The sequence below is a fragment of the Branchiostoma floridae genome, chromosome 10 (genome assembly GCF_000003815.2).
Source record: "Branchiostoma floridae strain S238N-H82 chromosome 10, Bfl_VNyyK, whole genome shotgun sequence".
Classification (NCBI taxonomy): Eukaryota; Metazoa; Chordata; class Leptocardii; order Amphioxiformes; family Branchiostomatidae; genus Branchiostoma; species Branchiostoma floridae.
Window position 1 is genome coordinate 21,516,248 of NC_049988.1, and position 21,359 is coordinate 21,537,606.

Consider the following 21,359-nt stretch of genomic DNA (forward strand, 5'->3'; position numbering starts at 1 on the left):
ACGGCACATGCATGCTGAACTCTCTTTTTGTGGTCTTTCCTTGCTTTTCTGGTGAGATAGGTGTAGTCATTTCTGGCCTTGTTGTATACCTGGTTCTTGTCTCTTGGGTTTTGTTAGCTTTGTACTGGTGCCAAGATTTCAGTTTGTTTTGTAGGGCTCTCTCACACGCACCATTGTACCACTCAAGTTTTCCATCAAAGGTCTTGAGTTCTCTTCTTGGGATGTGGTGTTGGAATTATTTTGTTGTTTTATCCCAGTGAGTGAAGCAAAGATCACCCCCCACACGCTGAACTTCTAAATTTTGTTTTTCAATTTTGTAAGACAAAGTGTAGATATGTACTAAGTAGACATTACAGGACTTGTTTATAGAATAATTATTTTGTTTCTTGTTCTCAGTGAGTGAAGCGAAGATCACCCCCCACACCCTGAACTTCGTGAAGAAGCTGGTCAGCACGTTCGGGGTTGGTGTGGAGTCCGTCACCAACGTGTCATCGACCTTCTCGAGCGCCGCCTCCGAGTCGCTCGCGCGCCGCGCCCAGCAGACTTCCCAGGATCCCGTGTTCCAGAGGATGAAGACTCAGTTCACCACGGACTTCGACTTCAGGTGGGGAGGGGGGCATGGGTTGGTTTGTTGTCAGATTGATTGATAAGGTCACATTAGGTCACTCAGCAATCATGAAACACCAATTGGTTGGTTGGTTGGTTCATAGACCAATTGGTGTATTGATCATTGTATTTTTCATTCATTGATATATTGATTCATGTATTGGTAGATTGATTGGTACTTTGACTAATTAGTTGATATACTGATCAGTTCATTGGTTGATATTTTCATAAAAATATTGATATGTTCATTGATTAGCATACCAATAATAATCGATTGATTAAGTGTTAAGCTTGCTGATTTCATCATCGTCGTACATCCAGTTACACCAGTGAGGTACAATACATAGTAGAGTTTTCAGGGGTCAAATATTTTTGCTGATTGTAGTAATATACTAATCAGTTGCCTGACTGGCTAGTTGGCTAACCGATAACTGGTTGAAAATGTGTGTACCCTCTGCAGTGTCCCCGGCTCCATGAAGCTCCACAATCTCATCTCCAAACTCAAGAAGTGGATCAAAATCCTCGAGGCCAGAACAAAGCTCATGCCAAAGTAAGTACACATCTTTCCACATGCTACACTTTGAGTTAAGATTAATTGTTAGAAAAATGTTGTTGTGATTTGAGATTTTCATCATTAGAATCTACACATATCACGCCTCCTACACTGTAGGCACTTAGTTCGCGGCATAGAACACGATCATTGAATGCCCGACCTAGGTAACTTATCTCTATCGTTTGAAGACTTTTATAGAGTTCTTCGGGTGTCCAAATGCAGTGCAACAGCTAGACGGAATGCTGTAGAGTAGGGCTGGGTATCGGTACAGTGTACCGGTACAAAACCGGTTTTTCTTATTGGACCGGTCCAGAAAAACCGGACCTGAAAAAAGTAAGTGGACCGGATGTTGGACCTTTTAGAAAGTTAACAGATTATTTGATCATGCATTCACACGTTTTGACGCTTGCAGGTGGAAGAAAATAACAAGAGCGAAGCCGAAGCAGATTATAGTTTACAGTCAATCGTACAGGTGCAGTTAGCGTTGTATAATTTTAAAACACCAGTGTGAGTCTACTAGTAATACCCCACCAAACTGATTTCTTTGTAGTCAAATGAACCATTGGTATCATTCAGACTGAATCAGGTTCAGGTCCGGACCTGGACCTGATCCTCTGGACCTGAACCGGACCTGGACCTGAAGTTTCTGTACCGGTACCCACCCCTACTGTAGAGTATGTCTATAATTTCGGAATTTTTTGCAAGTGTTTCTTTCTGTTCGAAAACCGCCCTGGGAACTAAATTATCGAATTCAAAGCCTTTGAAACAGCGTGATATGTAACAAAACACAGAACCGTAGCCAAGTAGCACCATCCGTAAATACCCTGTGTCTTTCTCAGGTCGTTCCTTATTGAGGAGAAGTGCCGGTTCCTGAGTAACTTCTCCATGCAGACTGCAGAGGTGGAGATTCCCGGGGAATTCCTACTGCCTAAGGTAAGAAATCCTGAAATGAAAGAAGGAAAGAAGGAATCATGAATGGATGGATGGATGAATCGCGTTCTTACATTCAAACAGTGCTGAGAAACAAGCAAATGATTTCCTGCAGCCAAGACTTGCCCAGTTTTACAGGTCTGACTTAACTAAGCAGGATTCTGTGTGAAATTGTGTCTATAAGCTCAAGCCATGGCTAAGCCAGATCAGTGCAGGGAACCAACTTCTGATAAGTTGAAGGGGCTACCCACCTGTCTAAAGATTAATAAAATCTAAGGATGATGCCACTGTGTTGAACCCATCAAATACTCCATAAACACACACCCGAACACCCAATACATGTACTTCAAGCATTTCATTATGCTCTTGTTTGACAATAGGTGTTTTATGTCCAAAAGTTACTGTCAATTAACTCTATATAAATTGATTTAATTAAGGGTTAGAAACCATCAGGTTCGATTCTGGTTCCATCCACCTTGACTTTGACTTTGACAAGACACACTGAAGCAGGTATTAATGTCTGCGCTTGCGGAGTATTGCTGATCCCCTCGCAAAATCCCGTAATTAAAACCCTCTCAATCCCGGCTCAACCCTCGGCGGAGGGACCCAAATTAAACCCATTTATTCTCCTGCCTACAGGTGCCGTAAGACTGGGATGGTATACATGTATAAGGGTTGTGTTGTGGTTTGGTGGGTTTCGGTCTCTCAATGGTCTCTCAGTAGCCTGGTCCATGCACAGGACAGTATAGAAGTGTAAGACTGGGTGGTAGAAGTTGGGTTGTGTTGTAGTTTGGTAGACGGGTTGTGTTGTAGTTTGGTGGGTTTTGGTCAATGCACAGGACAGTATAGAAGTGTAAGACTGGGTGGTAGAAGGGTTGTGTTGTTGTTTGATGGGTTTGGGTAGTCTGGTCAATGGGCAGAAGAGTATAGAAGGGCCGCATCACCTCATTTGTATCAACTTCTTCTTAACTTTGTTTTCTATTGGAGTACTACAAATTGTCTCCTTTGCATATGAATTTTTATTCATAGTTAGGATACAACAAGATCTCTCCAGTGTCACTGATGAAAAAAATATATATATCATGTCCAACTTCTGGTAGAGTAATTGCTTTTTGGCACCCACAGCCAACCTGTCAATGGTTTTAGCCACGTTTGGGATTGTGGTCTCACCACAAAAGCACCACCTACATGCAGTGGTAAGATGTAGCGGTGAGAAACAGCTCTGAGGAAGATGTCTGATGCATGTAGGCATGGAAACGTTGTCTAAGCTTTTGAGACTTTACTGCTTGTGTAAAAGAAAACTCCAATATCCCTTGTGGATAGAAAGTGTTCAGCACCAAGGAGAGGTGCCAAAACTGATACTGGCTGCGGGTTTGTGGATAACTCTGTAACGAGTCTGCGAATAGACACATTAATCCTGGCTTTGTTTAGAGGCTAGGGAATGTCCAATTATTGTGAATAATGATTCCTTCTGTCTGCTTACGGTTATATTTAGATCAGATAAAAGATTTAAGATGCTGCCCACTAAAAATGCAAATATTTGATGGACATAAAGGCACTCTCTCATTGGTCAAACCACCATGCCATGCTAATTGCAGGGGACAGTTAGGATCAGTCAGTTGTAAAGATACACTAAAATGGAAATGAAATGTTTCTTGTTAACTATACTCATGATACTAATATTCAAGTATACTTAGTCATACATACAATGTACATCCTATGGAAACTTGAAACTTCCCTTTTTTAATCTAGATTACAATGAGAGGGATAAAATGAAGGAAATTTAAACTATAACAGTAAATTACTTTGATTTTCTCTCAATATTCTTTGTATTTGTAAGGCTGAAAACCTAGGAATTGAATTGCTACCGCCCAGCTGTTCTGTTATTGCATGTAGATGTGCATTTTCTTCATATGATGGCAGTGACTCTGGCAGGGGCATCAATTATTCACAATTCATGAAACGATCCTCTCATAAATTTCTCTTGTTGGTTGTTGGATAATTACATCGGTTTGACAAATTGCCAACAGCAAAACTTGTTATCCCCCCTACTGTGAAATGCTCCGAAGTGCGTTTATCAGAGCATTATAGAAACATAGTTTGTACAGGTGAATGCGACGGTAGGAAAACTCCTGAGACTGCAGAGGTACAATTAAAAGATGCTCCCTCTAACCAGAATTGAAGCTCTCATGATATTTCCTGTATCTCAGAATTGAAACTTCACTTGAGCCTTTTTTCAATGTTCCTCAATCTAGATATTTAGGCATTGGGGCACTATAGAAGATCTGGCAACCGGTTTTCTTTATCCTTTGCGGTTTTCTGTTTTTCTTAGTGTCATTTCTATCTAGTTTCTGATATTCCTCCAATCTTTTCTGTTGTCTACCCCTCTTTCTTTCTGTCTGGACAATTTCCTGCATGATATTGCTAGTTATGGCTAGTAAGATGTCTGTGTCATGTTGCCATACCACTTAAATTTTCATTTCTTCAATGTTGTTAGGAGGTCTTTGTACAGACCAATGTTTTGTTTTACTTTCTTTTCTTTACTGTCGTTAGGAGGTGAATCATACAGAACTTTGTACAGTTTTGCTTTACTTTATTCCATACTTCAGCATTTGAGCTGCAGTCTCGGTATGCAATCCTTTGTAGTCCACATGATACAAAGATGAGTACAGGATCGTTTACTGAGTACTATGGCAGTTTACAGCTGCCCTAAGACACATACTGCAGCACACTGACCTCTGACCTCCACCGTTGACGTTTTTGGTTGACTTCTGACCACTGTTTTGGTAAAGGACGCTTCGGTTTATTTGTATATATTGTTTGTTGTCCTCAGGTTGTCTGCTACTGATGGTTACACGTATTGCTCTGTTATTCATGTACATGTGGTAACTGGGCCCCCTTGGAAACCAGCTTCTAATAAGCTGAAGGGGCCACCCACCTGTCTGAAGATAGATAAATAAAAAAATAAAAAAGTACTGAAAGCTTTAGAGAAGCACCCACTGAAGGATGTTGATCGTTATCCGCCCTGAAACTCCCGTCCCGAGGACGTCACGAACCCCTGCAAGTCTCTCCCGCGCGGACGCTGTGACTGGCAGTTCTGACGCTCGTTAGAGCTAGGGCTCGTTAAGTGGTTTATTACTCGTGAGAGGGCTAGAATTAATTAGTGAGAAGCAATCAGGGATGGTTGTAAAACTACAAGACACATGTATACAGGGTGGCGGAGAGATGTACACTGATTCTCATCAGAAACTATATCCTTGAGGAACTGTTATTTCGCGTATCTTATTACTGTAATTCACTTTGTCTTCTCGGTACCAAACTTTCACGGTGTGAGAAAATTTAACTTGTTCTCGGAACTAAATGTTCACGGTGGCAGCAGGTGGGTATTAAAAAGTCTCATGTATTATTTGTTATCAGTAATGATAAGTTCACGTTACAGTCATCAACGTGAAAACCGTGAACATAAAAGTACAGTGAAAAAATCAGGAATTACAGTACCTGGATGTCTAATCTTTATCGGCGGATGTTTTGCTGTTATATTTTTCTTACTGGAAAAGAAACAAAGAGGTTAGATAGCTCTTGTTAGATTCTGTTCTTATGTTGATTTCCTAGCTCAGGCCACTGTAATTTAATTTGTTGGTTCTCAAATTTAAGTATAGTCAGACCTTTACAAGTGACCACAAAGGACTACCTGGCCGAATTGAACACTTTTTGGTGGTCTCTTATGTAATTTTTCCTGCAAGCATTAAGAATCCTGCGTATGGTGACCAGCTGTCCACATAGTCCAGATTTTATCGGACCCCCTGAGTGACCTTCTTGAACTGGGAGATAAACTTGAAAGCAGAGGCAAAGGGGCACAGGTGCTCCTAGATTTTTGCAGTTTTTTTGTTTCCCCCCATCCATATTTTTTATCTTGTTCTGTTGCTTCCTATTTTCTTCTGTATCTTTATATCTGGTTTAACCGCCCTTTGGCATAACACACCAGCTTTGAAGGCACGCAGCGCGGCAGCAGCTGGTTATAATATACTGAACAATCTGTTACACCTAACTTTTGCACATCTATCTGCAAGACAGGGTTCTTTGAAACTATCAAGAGAAGATGCCCCTACTGTGCTTGTTGATAAAAAATTACACTCTACGATAGTTCTGGGAAAATACTCTACGAAATTCTTGAATACGTCTGAGAAACCAGAAGATGTGTTGAAGTGGCCCTAAGCAGTCCCCCACCCAGGAGACCCACAGACTCGGTGCAATTAAGGCTTCTGCAGTTCTGGCATCGCTCCGGGATGCCTCGAATTAATCACTAATTAGTGCGATATTGTAGCGACTGACAAAGTTGTTTTTCAAACGGGGCCGGAGAGACATCTTTCCTCATGTCTCCTGAAGTGTCTTAAACTCTTAAGAAGTGTGCAGAATGTCTTATCAAGAGGGAGATTCTGACAAGGAAAACTCACAGATAAAGAAGTTTAATAAGAATTGGCAGTGTAGATTTAATAAAGCCAGAAGAAAGTGGCTTTAAGTTTTCCATCTACAGATCAAGAAAATACAAACTTTAAGCAGTCTTCAGCATAGAAAGACAAGCTTCATATAGAGAGATATTGGCAATTTCATATTATTAAAGCCAGAAGAAAAATGGACGTCAAGAGAACATCTTGGAACGGATCAAGTAGGAACAGGATAATCTCCTTATGACAACTTTCATAAAGTAGCAAAATTGACTTAAAGCTGGAAGAAACTGATGTCAAAATTTCATTCAGAATCGAGTTTGAAGGGTTCAGAAAGTTTTTTTTTACAGAGCAGAAGAGATTATAAAAGTTACAATGTAGATATTTCAAACTTGATAAAGCTTTGAAGGGATGAGAATTTTACAAAGGAGAAAGACGTGTTGCATATATCAGCATGACTGGCAGCTTGAAGTGTTTAATAGAAACTGTCGTTAAGGTTCCAACGTGCAATAACTGTGCGGGTCTGAAAGTTGTAGTTACAAATCCCAGAAAGGCAAGCTTTAGGTAGCAGTTTGTGACTTAATAAAGACAGATCTAGAACTAGTAGAAGAAAGTCAAACTTGGAAAGAATTGCAAAAAAGTTGTTTTTCCGACGGGGCCGAAGATATCAGCCTCACAGCGTTGACTGTGGCTAAACAGTCCTATATGAGAATGACAGTCTCTGCCACGTGCAGTTCTTTTCATAGGATCCGCTTTTCTTCTGCCATGCGCATGAGTCTGGTTTCTCCTGATTTTAGCTGCCTGGACAGTGTGCATCTCCAGCTGGATCTGCCTACTCTGTACAGGTGTTACAACAGTGTCAAGTCACAGATGTACAGTACCGTGCAGGTGTTACAACAGTGTGACCCTGCCCAGTCACAGATGCACAACACCGATAACTCGCCAACCTTACCGTAAACTGCCAAGATCCCATCAACACTTCAGCAGAAGCTGCCATTAAGTAATAAACTGTGCTGTGCTCTGAGACTTAGTGCGGTGGTGAACTTGCGTTGTAAACTGGAAGTGTTGTGCTCAGAGACTTAGTGCTGTTGGGAGCTTTAGGGTTGTAAACTGTGAGCAGTTCAGGAGAGTTACTGCTGCGGGAAGTGGTAAAGGTTTTGTGGTAAATCAGGGGAAACACAGAGCCGGGGGTTTGTGGTTAAGGAGAGCCACACCTTTGGAATATCAAAGAACCTACCAGAAGGGTCGGAACGTTTTGGTGGAAATCGTTCAATCAGTTGACCTCTGGTTTTTAAAAAAAGAAACTCCAGTCTTTGTCAAATAAGGAGCAATCCTTTACTTCTTTGGCGTTGTGTTATGCATCACTGTTGAGCATTGGGAGTTTTTGTTTAAGGAGTTCAGTTCATCCTCAGAGAGGTGACATCAATGTCTCCATATCTCAGCATGTCAAAGGACTCACCCGGTGTTGTGATAGCCTGAGTACCTAAGTTGGTGTTGTTAAAGACCAAATAACCCGGTCTCTTCTTCGTGTTAGTTAATTCAGTTCAGACTTATTTTGCTAATTCATCAGAAAAATAATATAATATGGTTGCTATGGCCTTAGACTTAGAGGTGCCATTTCAATGTCAATTTATTCATTTGCCCGTTGTTGTGAGAGACCAATTCTCGATCATTGCCTGGTGGGGTGAAGGGGATTAACTATGATATTGATTTATTTATTGATAAGTTGCTGGGACGAGTCAGATATTGATTGATGAATTGATTAGCTTGTCAGGGCAAGCGTCAGGTGCCCTTGTAGCGTGCTGTCAATCATACTGCTGTGACGTCGCACGTCGTCAGTCCCACATACCCGCTGCTTTTCCGGATCATATTTAGGGTGCTGTGTTATTGAATTAGTTAACTGTAATATCCAACACAAAAATTGGACTCACCCAAATTGTCAACTGAACAGCTCCAGTCTTTAATTGTCAAGGAATTAACAATCCACCGCTGCCGTGACGTCACGTTATGCAGATAGAACACGTGAGCAGTGGATCAAAAGTTGCAGGAAGTCCATGGCAACCATCTCTGTTCAGGGATGGTTGTAAAGCTCTGATGTAGATGGCTTCTTTAATCCCTCTAGCAAAAAAGATTAGCTCTGTGTCCAATATTTTAACTTTGTCTGGTGAGAACGAATGAAAGATAAGCTTTCAAGTTCTGTGTTGTCTAACTTCTCTTAATGGTGAAATCCGTTATTATACATCCATGCCTTACAGATGCCAATTCTTAATACATTACATATAATGACAGACTATGAGAAAGTCTAATAGTAGTTGGGAGTGAATCAAGTCAAGCTGTCTAAGAAGAAATCTTGGGAATCTCTTTTCAAATTTTGCGTTGTTTTGGAAATTGAACATAAACAAAGAGTCTGAAAGAAAGTCTAATTGGCTACTCACAGTTTTTAGGGGTGAATCAGTCAAATCCAAGTTTTACTCTTTCATAGTTCCAAAAAAAGGGTGTACAAGCTCAGTCATATAGCGGCGAGAAGCAGAACTCCAGTTAGAAGCACTGAGGAAAATGTCTGACAGACATCGAAATGTCAGCAGGTGAGAAAAACTGGTTGTGTAAATTAAAGAAAACCCCTAAGTCTTTCTTAATTCTTACTTTCAAATATCTGAGATGCATAGAAAAGAGTTGGTGTGACTTTTACATGTGTGTCACATTTACACAAGGAAGTTTGAGAAGTCTTGGAGAAGTTTGTCTGATTGTCTCTCTTTCTTAAGAAAGAAGGTCTTAACTTTGTTGGGAACCAATTAAAAGTTGATCCAGTGGAGATGGAAGAGGAGACTTCCCTTCGAGCCGGCCGACTTCATTACAAACCCGCTTTTTCTTCGGGGAACGGGACTCGGAAATTGGATCCCGGTTTTGTCTCTGCCCGTAAATGAGTAAAAATGTGTCCATTCCTCACTGTCACCAGGAGTGGGGATTCCTTTCATCCTGCGCTTTGAACATAAGAAGTTCAATCTAAGACTCTATCAGAAGTAAGGCTCTCGCGTCTTGAAATAAAAAGATGGATCTAAGACGGCGATGAATTTGGCTCTTGCTTCAAGGCACTTCTTATCTAAGATCACCCACTCGATACCTTTATTCTGATTAGCCAAGGAAATTGGAACGCTGAAAATTTTTCGCAAGGGACCATGAAAAACTTTTACCATTTTCTTCAGTGAGAAACTTTAAGGTATTACTTTTTTTTTTAATCTAATATGATATTTATGTCTTTAAAAGGTTTTTAAAGTTGTAAATTACCCATGCATGATAGTATTGTGAGAATTAGTAGTGATCAGAAACAAGTAGTTGACTTATGTAGCCTAAAAAGGAATAGTTGAATGATATAGACTAAAAAGATCTACTAGTATTAGAGGGAGTCAGACTTTTTCATTTCTTCATATTTACAGTTACATAACTTTATTGCACAACAATTGTACAAAGTACAAAGTCAGCTGTTGCAGCTGAAATGTCTTTTTCAAAAAAGCTTGTCGAAAGATATATTAAAGTTTAGATCTGATTTTCGAGTTGCTGCCACCTAAAATATAGACTTAAACTGCTCCTGCTGCTTCTAAGCTGATTATAGAGAAACCTTCTGGACACCCCAGCAGCGAGGAGTATAAATCTCTTGGCTTAAAAGATGGCACCTTGCTAAGGCCGAGGAAACAAAATGGCTTGTTTCCAGTTTCTCTGCGGAACCTGGCAAAAACTTACTGTCAAATTCAAATAACCTCTTTTTTGGATCGACTGCTGACATCTCAGAAATTTTGAAAAAGCAGAATTTTCTTACAGACTTCCAGTATTTCACGCAGGTTTAGGATCCGAACAGTTAATGTAAGAAAACAATGCAAAGATAATTATCGTACTTCTTTTTCATATGATAAATAATATGTAATTTTGCTTGTACAGCATCATTTTCATCAGCATGATGCCAGGATTTCTTCACATCAGGAACCCCTCCCTTAATAGTTGGCTCGGCCTTTTTTTTATCTTATTCTACACATGTAGTTACAATGTAATGTTGAAAATACCAGTGGCCTGGTACAATTCAGTTAAGATGTACTAGTTCTTGCTGATGATGATAGAAAATCCCTTCTTACTGATCCAATATTTTCCAGGACTGTGATCTGGAACGCGATATTAATTTTCCTAGGCCTGCCCTGTATTCTTAAGGAACAAATGATAAATTTCCTTTAGGGTCGTTGAACTCCAGCCTCCGTATTGCCTGCCCATAAAGTATTGATTTTAGCATGATTATCGACAAAAAATAAGATGATGTCATACAGGGCTTTAGCCAGCTCGAAATTTTTTTCCGTCAGCCAATTACAATCGTCGCGAAAACCGCGAAAATTAATTAGAAGGACTGAACTGAGACCTTGAAAAACGGGTTTTAATGAGATTATCGTATGCGAAAGGGCGCCGACACACATTGTCAACAATCATAACAATAGCAAAACAAACAGTGTGTGGCTTTTACGGCCGTGGACAGCGTCCCCAAGCCGCCTGGAGCTTCCACCAAGGATTTTTGTCTATCAAGGTTGACGGATTGGTTTTAAAATTTTTCCGTCAGACGCAGCACATTTCCGCCAATTGACGGAAAAACGGACGCTGGCTAGAGCCCTGATGTCATATGATAAAAAATATTGGGACGCAGACCCTTTCGAGCAATAAGTAAAGCTTAACAGTGTATCAAATAACAAATTTAGACGTAGGCTTCCAACAGTTCGCCCTTGAAATGTGGACAATGACTTTCGGGATACTAACTGATGAGTGCAGCTCGTTAGAGGTTTACCACGCTCCTTCTCAGTGCTTATTACCTTCGCCTTTGTTGTTATCGGATTGATTATTTTTCCTGAGGTTGACAAAAAGTCGAAGCTCTCTTTATCCGGGTGTCACTGCGGGAGCGCGCGTCGTGCGGGAGATTTTATCGGCGAGAGTTTTATTGCCAGTAAAGCCGGCTGGCGTATGTGCCAGATTTTATCTGGGGACGAACCAGGTTATTTTCCTGGTTCTTAGATACTTTGAAGCAGATTTTGACGAGCGGTAATGATGAAAACAGAATGCTAAGAAGAAACAAATTTATTCTTCGATGTAATCTGTATCTCTGTTATATTTTATCTGACCCTTACCTCCCTCATGACCTCTAGGAAAAGAATCAGAATCTGTTTTCTTGTAGCAATAACTGTTGAATTTCCAAATTAGCATTTTAGTATTAAGTTTGGAGAACAAAGAAAAAAACTTTTGTTGTTGATCTTCCTGAGTTCTGCATCATTTTTTAGAATGGCAGAACCCAGAAAATAGCTCCATGTGGCCTGGGGAGAGTGTTTATAGCCAGTAAAGCCGGCCGGCATATGTGCGAGCGGTTTATCACCGATCAGTATGCATGGCATCTTTCATCCATCTCCATTAGAGGCGGCAGTTAGTGCCGCCGTGAGCCGCCCCCCTCCCGCGGGTCTCATACCGCTGTGATGAGACGAAAGAAAAATGTTGTGATGAAAATTTGGTCTGGAGATGGTTGTGAGAAGTTGCTTGTGATGTTTCCTGTAGTTTTCTGTAATCACGCTGATAACGAGTGCAAATTATAGCACTCAACTGCTGACTCATTTCTCACTAGTCAGTCTCCACTGTGAGCCAGAAGTAGTCCACTTAACAGTTAACTTTGGCATGATGTCAGCGCAATTTTACCAATTATGAAAAGGACTACTAGAACTTTTCTCCAATGTTTTAGTACGGTAACTGTGACACAGAACTGTTTCAGCTGTTGACTTACAATGCAGCAGGTTTCGTATGTGTTGTACGAATTGAAGGACATTCAGCACCAAGGGCAGTGTTCTGTAACTTGACATAATTGACACTTAGTTTATTTTTAACTTCAGTTTAAGAAGTATACACAGATAGGTACAATGTATGTCTTGGGATGAGGAATGCAGTCATTTTTGTCGGTATGTTTGTATGAATGGAGGGAAAACCAGTACCAATGGGAACAACTTGCACACACACCAAGATTAGAAAATAGTCTCTGTATATACATTTTTGTACACAGTCTGTTTAAATTTGATGGAACTGAAATAAATGTGTTATGCCACCTGTCCTTCTTACAAATGTACATCGTATTGGATCTCTAACCAATGTTTTATTCTCTGAGATCTCTAACCAACGTTTCTTCTCTAAGATCTCTAACCAATGTTTCTTCTCTGAGATCTCTAACCAATGTTTCTGTCCCCTTACAGCACAACCACTACTACATCAAGATCGCCAAATTCCTGCCTCGCGTGGAGATCGTTCACAAACACGGGACCGCCGCCCGACGACTCTACATCCGCGGGCACAACGGCAAGGTGAGTTCTGTCTGCCCTGTCTTCCGTGCACTGTCTTCACTTGGTTTTGAGTTCGTTATCAAACAAACTGCTAGTGGGCCCAAACATACATCCGTCTGTCCAGGACAAAAGATACAAAAACAGAAACAAAGATTTAAAAAACTGTACAAATTTTGCTAAACTGGGTAAGCTAAGACCCTAGCTACCTGTTCCTTCTAACGTTAGAAAAGTCTGCAAATTACATGGACCAAAATTTTCCAGGAAAGTAAGATTTCAAGAAGACCAAGTACAGCACTACAATGATCGTACTTTGGAGCCCTCCCCAGCTGTGGATCAGTTATGATCAGATGATCTGCCAGTTCCCACTGCCAGCTCGAATGCCCAGTCTGACCCTAACCCTGACCTTCAGACCCCTGACGGCCAATCAGGTCTTACATAACCCCAGACAGACATGGGAAACCACTTCCAGCACAAATTGCTCTGTGAGTGGAAAAAATTTAGAATGTCGATCAAACCCCTGTTCACCCAGTCTCAGGTGGAAGAAAATACTTAGTGAGGAAATAACTAGGAACTGAGCCTGGGTGTTTTGAACTTGAACCCTAATGTCACCTTTGTTTGAACCTGAATCAATAAGTCTCTCAGTAACAAGGAAAATCAGGTGACCTTCAGGAATAAAGGGCCAAATCTTTGACCTAATGGGCTTAGATTAGTCACCAGATGACCAAGAACTGAGGAAGGGTCTTCTGACCTTGAGGATAAATGTACCCCCCTGTGTGACCTTGAGTTTCCCTGGAGGGTCTGTTGATGATGACGGTGAGCTTGGGGAGGGGGGCAGGTCAGGACAGAGGTCACCTTGGTCTCAAGGTCACCTTCAGCAGGGGAAGTTTGTCCTTGGGACTGGTATGAAAGTCAGATTCAGTGATCTGTGTGAGGAGGGGTGTATTGGGAGGAACAGGAGAGGGAAGGGAGGAAAGTTTGAGGAAATATTTGTTTGATGAGTGACTTATTCGCCTTTGTTGTATGCTTGACTGTAAGGGTACGTGTACTGGTATAACAATCTTTATTGACACGACAAAAGTACAGCGACTTTCGTAAGGTCCACATGTATAACAACAGTACAATTAAACACATATATATGGATATCTATTGGTATGGATACATCAACATAAAGGGTCTAGCATGTCATTTACACTATTGGTTCTACGGTATAAACAATCGTGGATATATTTGCCTACTTGCAGTGAGGATTATCGCCTCCCAGAATGTAGTTAAATTTATCTATCGAACAGAGAGTAGCAAAGTCTTTAGAGCAAGCAGAAAGTAATGTGAACAGCTCTGTGCGGTATATGTGGTTGATGAGTGAGTACTGACGCACCCTTGCCGTACGCCTGTTTAGCGAGTAAGGTTGGAAAGTGTGAGGAAATATTTGGTTGATGACTGAGCTGTTCACCCTCCCCGTACCCCTGCACAGATCTACCCGTACCTGGTGATGAACGATGCGTGCCTGAGCGACTCCCGGCGGGAGGAACGGGTACTGCAGCTGCTCAGGATGCTCAACCACTTCCTGGAGAAGAGAAAGGTATTTCGTACAGTTTTTTATGTCATACCTGTGACGCGAAAACGTTCGATACGGGTGTTCCGGACCGGGCCGTACTTTCCGTATCACACAGGTTCGAAAGGCGTATCACACAGGCTCCATTCGAGTAAATCAAACTGTTTCGAGCGGGCCGAATACGGCTCGATTGGCAATTCGAATGCCTGATTCGGACGTTGGAACATTGCTGTTGCAACACTTATGGTTCGAGGGCACCAAATTTGTTCAACTTTTGGCGCATTTCACATCAAAACATGGGTTTTCTCAGGTGGGTATGACATAAATAAAATACATCATGGTGAATTCCGCATCACCCTCGGTCCCAGCCCTCCCGCGGGTCGGATCGCACGAAGGCCGGAGGGCGATCCGACCCGCGGTCAGGCTGATACCTTGGGTGATACGGAATACACCGTGTTGTATTCTATATGTACGTGTATGAAAAATATTATCATTATTATAGAGATGTTCCACTGTCACGGATATGCCAAATTTTTTATGTCATTAACGTAACCTTTTACTGACAGCAGATGTTTTATCGTTTCCCAGGAAACGGCGCGACGTAACCTGCAGTTCACGGTTCCGCGTGTGGTGGCAGTGTCGCCCCAGATGAGGCTGGTGGAGGACAATCCCTCCTCCCTCTCACTTCTCTCCATCTACAAACAGGTATCATTACAGTCATAACAAACACTGTGGTTCGCCTGAGTGTGTGTGTGTGCATGCGTGCGTGTTTGTGTGTTTTGTGTGTGTGTGTGTGTGTGTATGTGTGTGTGTGTGCATGTTTGTGTGTGTGACACAACAGAAAACAATTGAGACTCTTTCAAACATGTTGGTAAAAGGAGTAACGGCACTGAACTTTAATCCAACACATTCCAACAAATTCTAAACTGAACCATGAATAAACAAGCGGGCTTTAGCGCATTCTGGAAACTGTTTAGTGCATTGTTTACTATATTTCCCCGGCCATTGCTACACACGCATTGGTCTGCCACTTTCTGTTGTGTCGCGAGAAAATAACATTTCAAAGACAGTGTAACTTAAAGCAAGTCCTTTGGGATTCTATTCCCAGTGGAACTTTAATCCAACACAATAATATAACAAGGCTGTTTATCTATGGATTTCATATTTACAACGACAAATTAGTATCAATCGGCAGGCACTTACTCAAGGTTAAATTGGCAAATCGGCATGTCAGTAAACTGCTGATAGCAGCGATCAAAACACGGCCCGAAAATACATCAACCAGCGGCAAATCCGTTCTGCTGTTCCACTACACAGTTATGACGTTCTATGAAACTTTTCATCCGTTGTTTGGTCAGCAAATGGTGGCAAAATACGTTGTTTGTGAATGGTTCCCCAAAAATATCCCCGCAAAACACAGTACAAACTCCCTACAGCAGGTCCCCCATGTGGGGCTGTAATAGTATCGCCAGTGAGATCCGTCCTACTGGCCTTTGGATGTGATCACTTTCAAAAATAGGGGTGAAGGGGCGTGCTGAAATATGATTCAAAATGGCGCGTGTTCGGATTTCCACTGAATTTGCGTAACAAAGCCTGGCCCTGTACTTTAAAGAGGGATACTTCAAGGCATGTTGGTTGTGTTGGATGGACAGTTTATTGATATTTCACTATATTTACTGTCATGATGATTGTGTAATGTGAGGACGAAGAGTAGGGTTGCTTGAAATTACAATCGCTGCCCTCTTCCCACGGCTTGATTAACAGCATGAAAACATACCAGAAGATTGATTAACTTGTCACTGCAACATGCGATCTTTGTGAGCTCAAACTTACAAGGTTTTAAGTCGTATACCTTACTGGTCTTGTAAAGCACTCAAAAGAATTTGCAAACCGGAGCTAGTTTTTGACTGACAGATGGGTTCTGAAAAGTGTTGGATTAAAGTTGCGTTGGATTAAAGTTCAGTGCCGTTAGTACAATGACAAGTCCATTTATGAAGCTTAGGACGTCCTCATGTTCATCAATGAGTCAACCAACTACATTCCTCATGGCTGTCTGTAATTTTCCTATTCCTCCCTCTACCATGTTCTCCTCTTGCTTGTCTCTGATTTTCCTCCTCCTTCCTCAGAGGTGTGCTAAGAAGATGTTTGTTTGTGTGTGTGTTGACATGTGTGTGTGTGTTTGCAAGGTTATATTATAATATACAGCTGACACAACAGAAAAGAATTGAGACCCCTTCAAACATGTTGGTAAAAAGGTCAAATAATAAGTAATAGAATAATAATAATTGTAATAGAATAATAATAATAAGTCCATAAGCTTATGAATCTCTTATGATTCTCATGCCAGTCAATTTGATCAATCAATCAGACATTGGGCCTCATGCCAGTGTTCTCTTCTCCTCCTTCTCCAGCGGTGTGCTAAGAAGATGCTGGAGCACGATGCTCCGATCTCGCGGTACTACGAGCGTCTGCTGATGGTGCAGGCTCGCGGGGCGCAGGCGAGTCATCAGGTGCTGAGGGACATCCTGAAGGAGGTGCAGACCAACATGGTGCCCCGCACCATGCTCAAGGAGTGGGCAGGACACACCTTCCCTGACGCCACCGACTACTTCCACTTCAGGAAAATGGTACGGATCAATTTATCAATCAATGGATCAATACTTGTTCCCCCCACACCTTCCCCAATGGCATGGACTACTTCCACTTTAGGAAAATCATACGGATTTATCAAAAGCTTATGGCTTTTGCATGATCACGCATTTTACAGTAAAACCTATCAAAAACAAGGGCTGTACCCAACGTTACTTCCACCTCCTATAGTTGACCCAGACAGTTCTAACATTTCTGCCCCCCTCCCCACAGTTGACCTTCACACAGTTCTAACATGTCTGCCCCCCTCCCACAGTTGACCTTCACATAGTTCTAACATGTCTGCCCCCCTCCCACAGTTGACCTTCACATAGTTCTAACATGTCTGCCCCCCCTCCTACTAAGATGTCTGTCTCCCTCCCTACAGTTGACCTAGATAGTTCTAACTTGTCTGCCACCCTCCCACAGTTGACCTTGATAGTTCTAACATGTCTGCCGCCCTCCCACAGTTGACCTTGATAGTTCTAACATGTCTACTCCCCTCCCCACAGTTGACCTTGACAGTTCTAACATGTCTGCCGCCCTCCCACAGTTGACCTTGGCAGTTCTAACATGTCTGCCCCCTCCCACAGTTGACGCAGCAGCTGGCTCTGATGGGGTTTGTGGAGTTTGTTCTCCACCTGACGCGGCTGAACCCCGAGATGCTGTACGTGGCGCAGGACTGCGGACAGCTGCACGCCTCGTACTTCCGGTTCGACATCAACGATGCTTCAGGTCAGTTCAGGAGTCAAGGTTTTCCTGGTCAGGACAACTAGCCTGTAGCTAACGGCACTGAACTTTAATCCAACACATTCCAACAAATTCTAAACTGAACCATAAATAAACAAGCGGGCTTTAGCGCATTCTGGAAACTATTTAGTGCATTGTTTACTATGTTTCCCCGGCCATTGCTACACATGCATTGGTCTGCCACTTTCTGTTGTGTCGCGAGAAAATAACATTTCAAAGACAGTGTAACTGATAGCAAGTCCTTTGGGATTCTATTCCCAGTGGAACTTTAATCCAACACAATAATATAATAAGGCTGTTTATCTATGGATTTCATATTTACAACGACAAATTTGTATCAATCGGCAGGCACTTACTCAAGGTTAAATTGGCAAATCGGCATGTCAGTAAACTGCTGATAGCAGCGATCAAAACACGGCCCGAAAATACATCAACCAGCGGCAAATCCGTTCTGCTGTTCCACTACACAGTTATGACGTTCTATGAAACTTTTCATCCGTTGTTTGGTCAGCAAATGGTGGCAAAATACGTTGTTTGTGAATGGTTCCCAAAAAATATCCCCGCAAAACACAGTACAAACTCCCTACAGCACGTCCCCCATGTGGGGGCTGTTGGTATCGCCAGTGAGATCCGTCCTACTGGCCTTTGGATGTGATCACTTTCAAAAATAGGGGTGAAGGGGCGTGCTGAAATATGATTCAAAATGGCGCGTGTTCGGATTTGCACTGAATTTGTGTAACAAAGCCTGGCCCTGTACTTTAAAGAGGGATACTTCAAGGCATGTTGGTTGTGTTGGATGGACAGTTTATTGATATTTCACTATATTTACTGTGATGATGATTGTGTAATGTGAGGACGAAGAGTAGTGTTGCTTGAAATTACAATCGCTGCCCTCTTCCCACGGCTTGATTAACAGATGAAAACATACCAGAAGATTGATTAACTTGTCGCTGTAACATGCGATCTTTGTGAGCTCAAACTTACAAGGTTTTAAGTTGTATACCTTACTGGTCTTGTAAAGCACTCAAAAGAATTTGCAAACCGGAGCTAGTTTTTGACTGACAGATGGGTTCTGAAAAGTGTTGGATTAAAGTTGCGTTGGATTAAAGTTCAGTGCCGTTACAACTGTATTACAAAGGGCTAGCCCTGCTGACAGAGATAATGCTTACTAGGATGTTTGGATATAACAGATTTCAAAGTGTTCATGGTTACATGTCATATCAACAATACATAACATACAAATAATATATAAGACCGTTATCCATAATCATTCCGGTTGTGAGGTCAGAGGTCAGCTCTCAGTTTCATCATACTCTTAAATGCTGCAATGTTAGGAGCCATTTTTAAAGTCATTGGAAGGTGATTCCACTGACAAACGCCCCTGTGGCTAAGTTTTCTATAGGGAAGTAAATGACAAAAATGTAGATTGTGTGGTAAGGACTCATGCTGCATTAGAATTCTGCTGGGAGTATTCTATTCACAAACTTTTGGGGAGGTCATTTTTCAAAAGTTGGTTCCCATTCCCATGGCGCACACAGACCTGAGTGGGTGAGCCGTGACGTATTGCAGCACACTCCCTCCCCGCGTCTGCTTATCTTCCTCACAGCTCTATATACGAGCCCAGGCTGAGATAGGGGCCCCCAATGTTCCCCAGCACAGTTAGTATGGATGTGCCTAGGAAGTGATGTAATGTGAGACACCCACCGGTCGCCGTGGTGCGTGTAATATAAGACCGATAACCCTGATGGTATCACCTCCGCGTTCCTGTGAACCACCGCTATCTCCAGCCACTAGGATTACTTCCATTACCACTGTTAGTTGAAGATAGGGAAGGAAAAGTTATCTTACAAACTGGCTGAACAGCTGTATCTCCTGCAGACATTCAACACCTCATGTACTGAGATGAGAGTCACTTTGTACGTTATAACGTTAATATTGCTATCATAAGGTTTATTTTCATTGCCAGTGTCAACAGAAGGTAACGGGAGGGGGCCATACTTCGACAGGGGTCCAAATTTCGACAGGTTTTAAAAATCATTGTTGCGGAGAAATGCATAGATGCCTGCACATAAGAAGTACAACTAGCTGTAGACTAAACCTTGTTGTACATAACTACAAAGACGGGGTATGTGTAGAAGTTAGCAAGTCCCACAGATAACGATTGAAAAACTTGCACAAGTTTGACGCCTTCCGTGCAAGTTGACGAGCGAACGTATCGAGACCATGGCCCGGGAAACTCTTGAATTATTCTTTGCAAAATACGACATGTGAAAAAATACCACCACACATAGAAATGATGTTTATTAGCCTTCCGAAAAATAATACCTGTGTTCTGTTTTCCCTTTAACTGGGTTGGATAAACGGAGCTAAAATGATGCCACAATGTTCACCCAGTCGGGGCTCCGCCATTTTACTATCACGAACGCCGGCGGCCGAGCGATGCTCAACACGTTGAACTCAGCCAACCCGTCCGTAGAGCGACAAACATTCAAGAAAAATCGATCCCTACCGACTAAAAATCCTGTAGCCATTGCTGCTGCCTAAAGACAGGATGAAAAGGCAATCAAGGAAGCCGAAAAGCAAAGAAAATACCATCACAGTTCAATGTAACAATGCGCTGCCGTTTTGCGGCAAGTTGGTCTCACCGTGACAGGTAAACGTTTAACACACCGTATTTGAAAAAGTCGCGTAATACATAATATGACCCATATTTGATACAAAAAAAATTATAATGAAGACTTTTAGTGCTATTCTATTTGCATAAATTGTTTAAAAATGCACGGTGATGGTCTGGTTGTTACTATGTCGGAGTTTGGACCCCTTTTTTGTGTTGGAACGTTCTGCTAGGACGCAAGCCGAAAACCTGCCGTAAGTTTCGTGCGCTGTCAAAGTACAGTGCGGAACGCTACCGTTAAATGAAATATATATCTGTACAGCTTCAATCACAGTTATAAGGATGCATACAAGATCTTAACTTGTTTTTGATGAGTTCACTGTAAAATGTACATTGACAAAAGCCATGCGCATCCACTTAGAACGGCTGTCGAAGTATGGCCCCCTCCCGTTATGGAAGGAAAAGTCGGTTTCCGATGTATGAGAAAATTTGTCGAAAGCAAAGTTTAGGCACCCTATTTGTTATTGCTAGGGTTATTTTCATTGCCAGTGTCAACGGAAGATCGATATGGAAGGAAAAGTCTGTTTCCGATGTATGAAGATATATGTCTAAAGCAAAGTTTAGGCACCCTATTTCTGGGTAAAGCCACTATTTGTTATTGCTAGGGTTATTATGATTGCCACTGTCAATGGTAGATAGGACAAGTTGGCTTTCGGAGTATGAACAACAGTTACTGTATCTAGCGCTGAGTTTAGACTTCACATGTTTTATGGAATTTAGCCACCACAATTTGTATCTCTTATTGCTAGGCTTATGTTCATTACCACTATTAGTGATAGATAGGAAAAGTTGGTTTCCAGAGTACAAAGAACAGGACAATTTCCATCAGGAGTTAGATGAGAATGACAAAGCTGTTGGGAAGATGATGTAGTGTACTTCT

At 41.9% G+C, this 21,359-nt stretch overlaps 1 protein-coding gene across 3 annotated transcripts in view; it reads left to right on the plus strand.

Moving 5' to 3' along the window:
- Positions 1 to 21,359, plus strand: part of LOC118423737 (transformation/transcription domain-associated protein-like) — a 230,878-nt gene that overhangs the window by 199,011 nt on the left and 10,508 nt on the right. For all 3 annotated transcript variants that reach the window (XM_035831940.1, XM_035831939.1, XM_035831941.1), the window contains 8 exons: positions 397 to 604; positions 1,067 to 1,156; positions 1,999 to 2,092; positions 12,789 to 12,896; positions 14,347 to 14,454; positions 15,016 to 15,132; positions 16,839 to 17,054; positions 17,649 to 17,790. In XM_035831940.1, the coding sequence (XP_035687833.1) occupies positions 397 to 604; positions 1,067 to 1,156; positions 1,999 to 2,092; positions 12,789 to 12,896; positions 14,347 to 14,454; positions 15,016 to 15,132; positions 16,839 to 17,054; positions 17,649 to 17,790 (1,083 nt within the window). The remainder of the gene's footprint in view (positions 1 to 396; positions 605 to 1,066; positions 1,157 to 1,998; positions 2,093 to 12,788; positions 12,897 to 14,346; positions 14,455 to 15,015; positions 15,133 to 16,838; positions 17,055 to 17,648; positions 17,791 to 21,359) is intronic.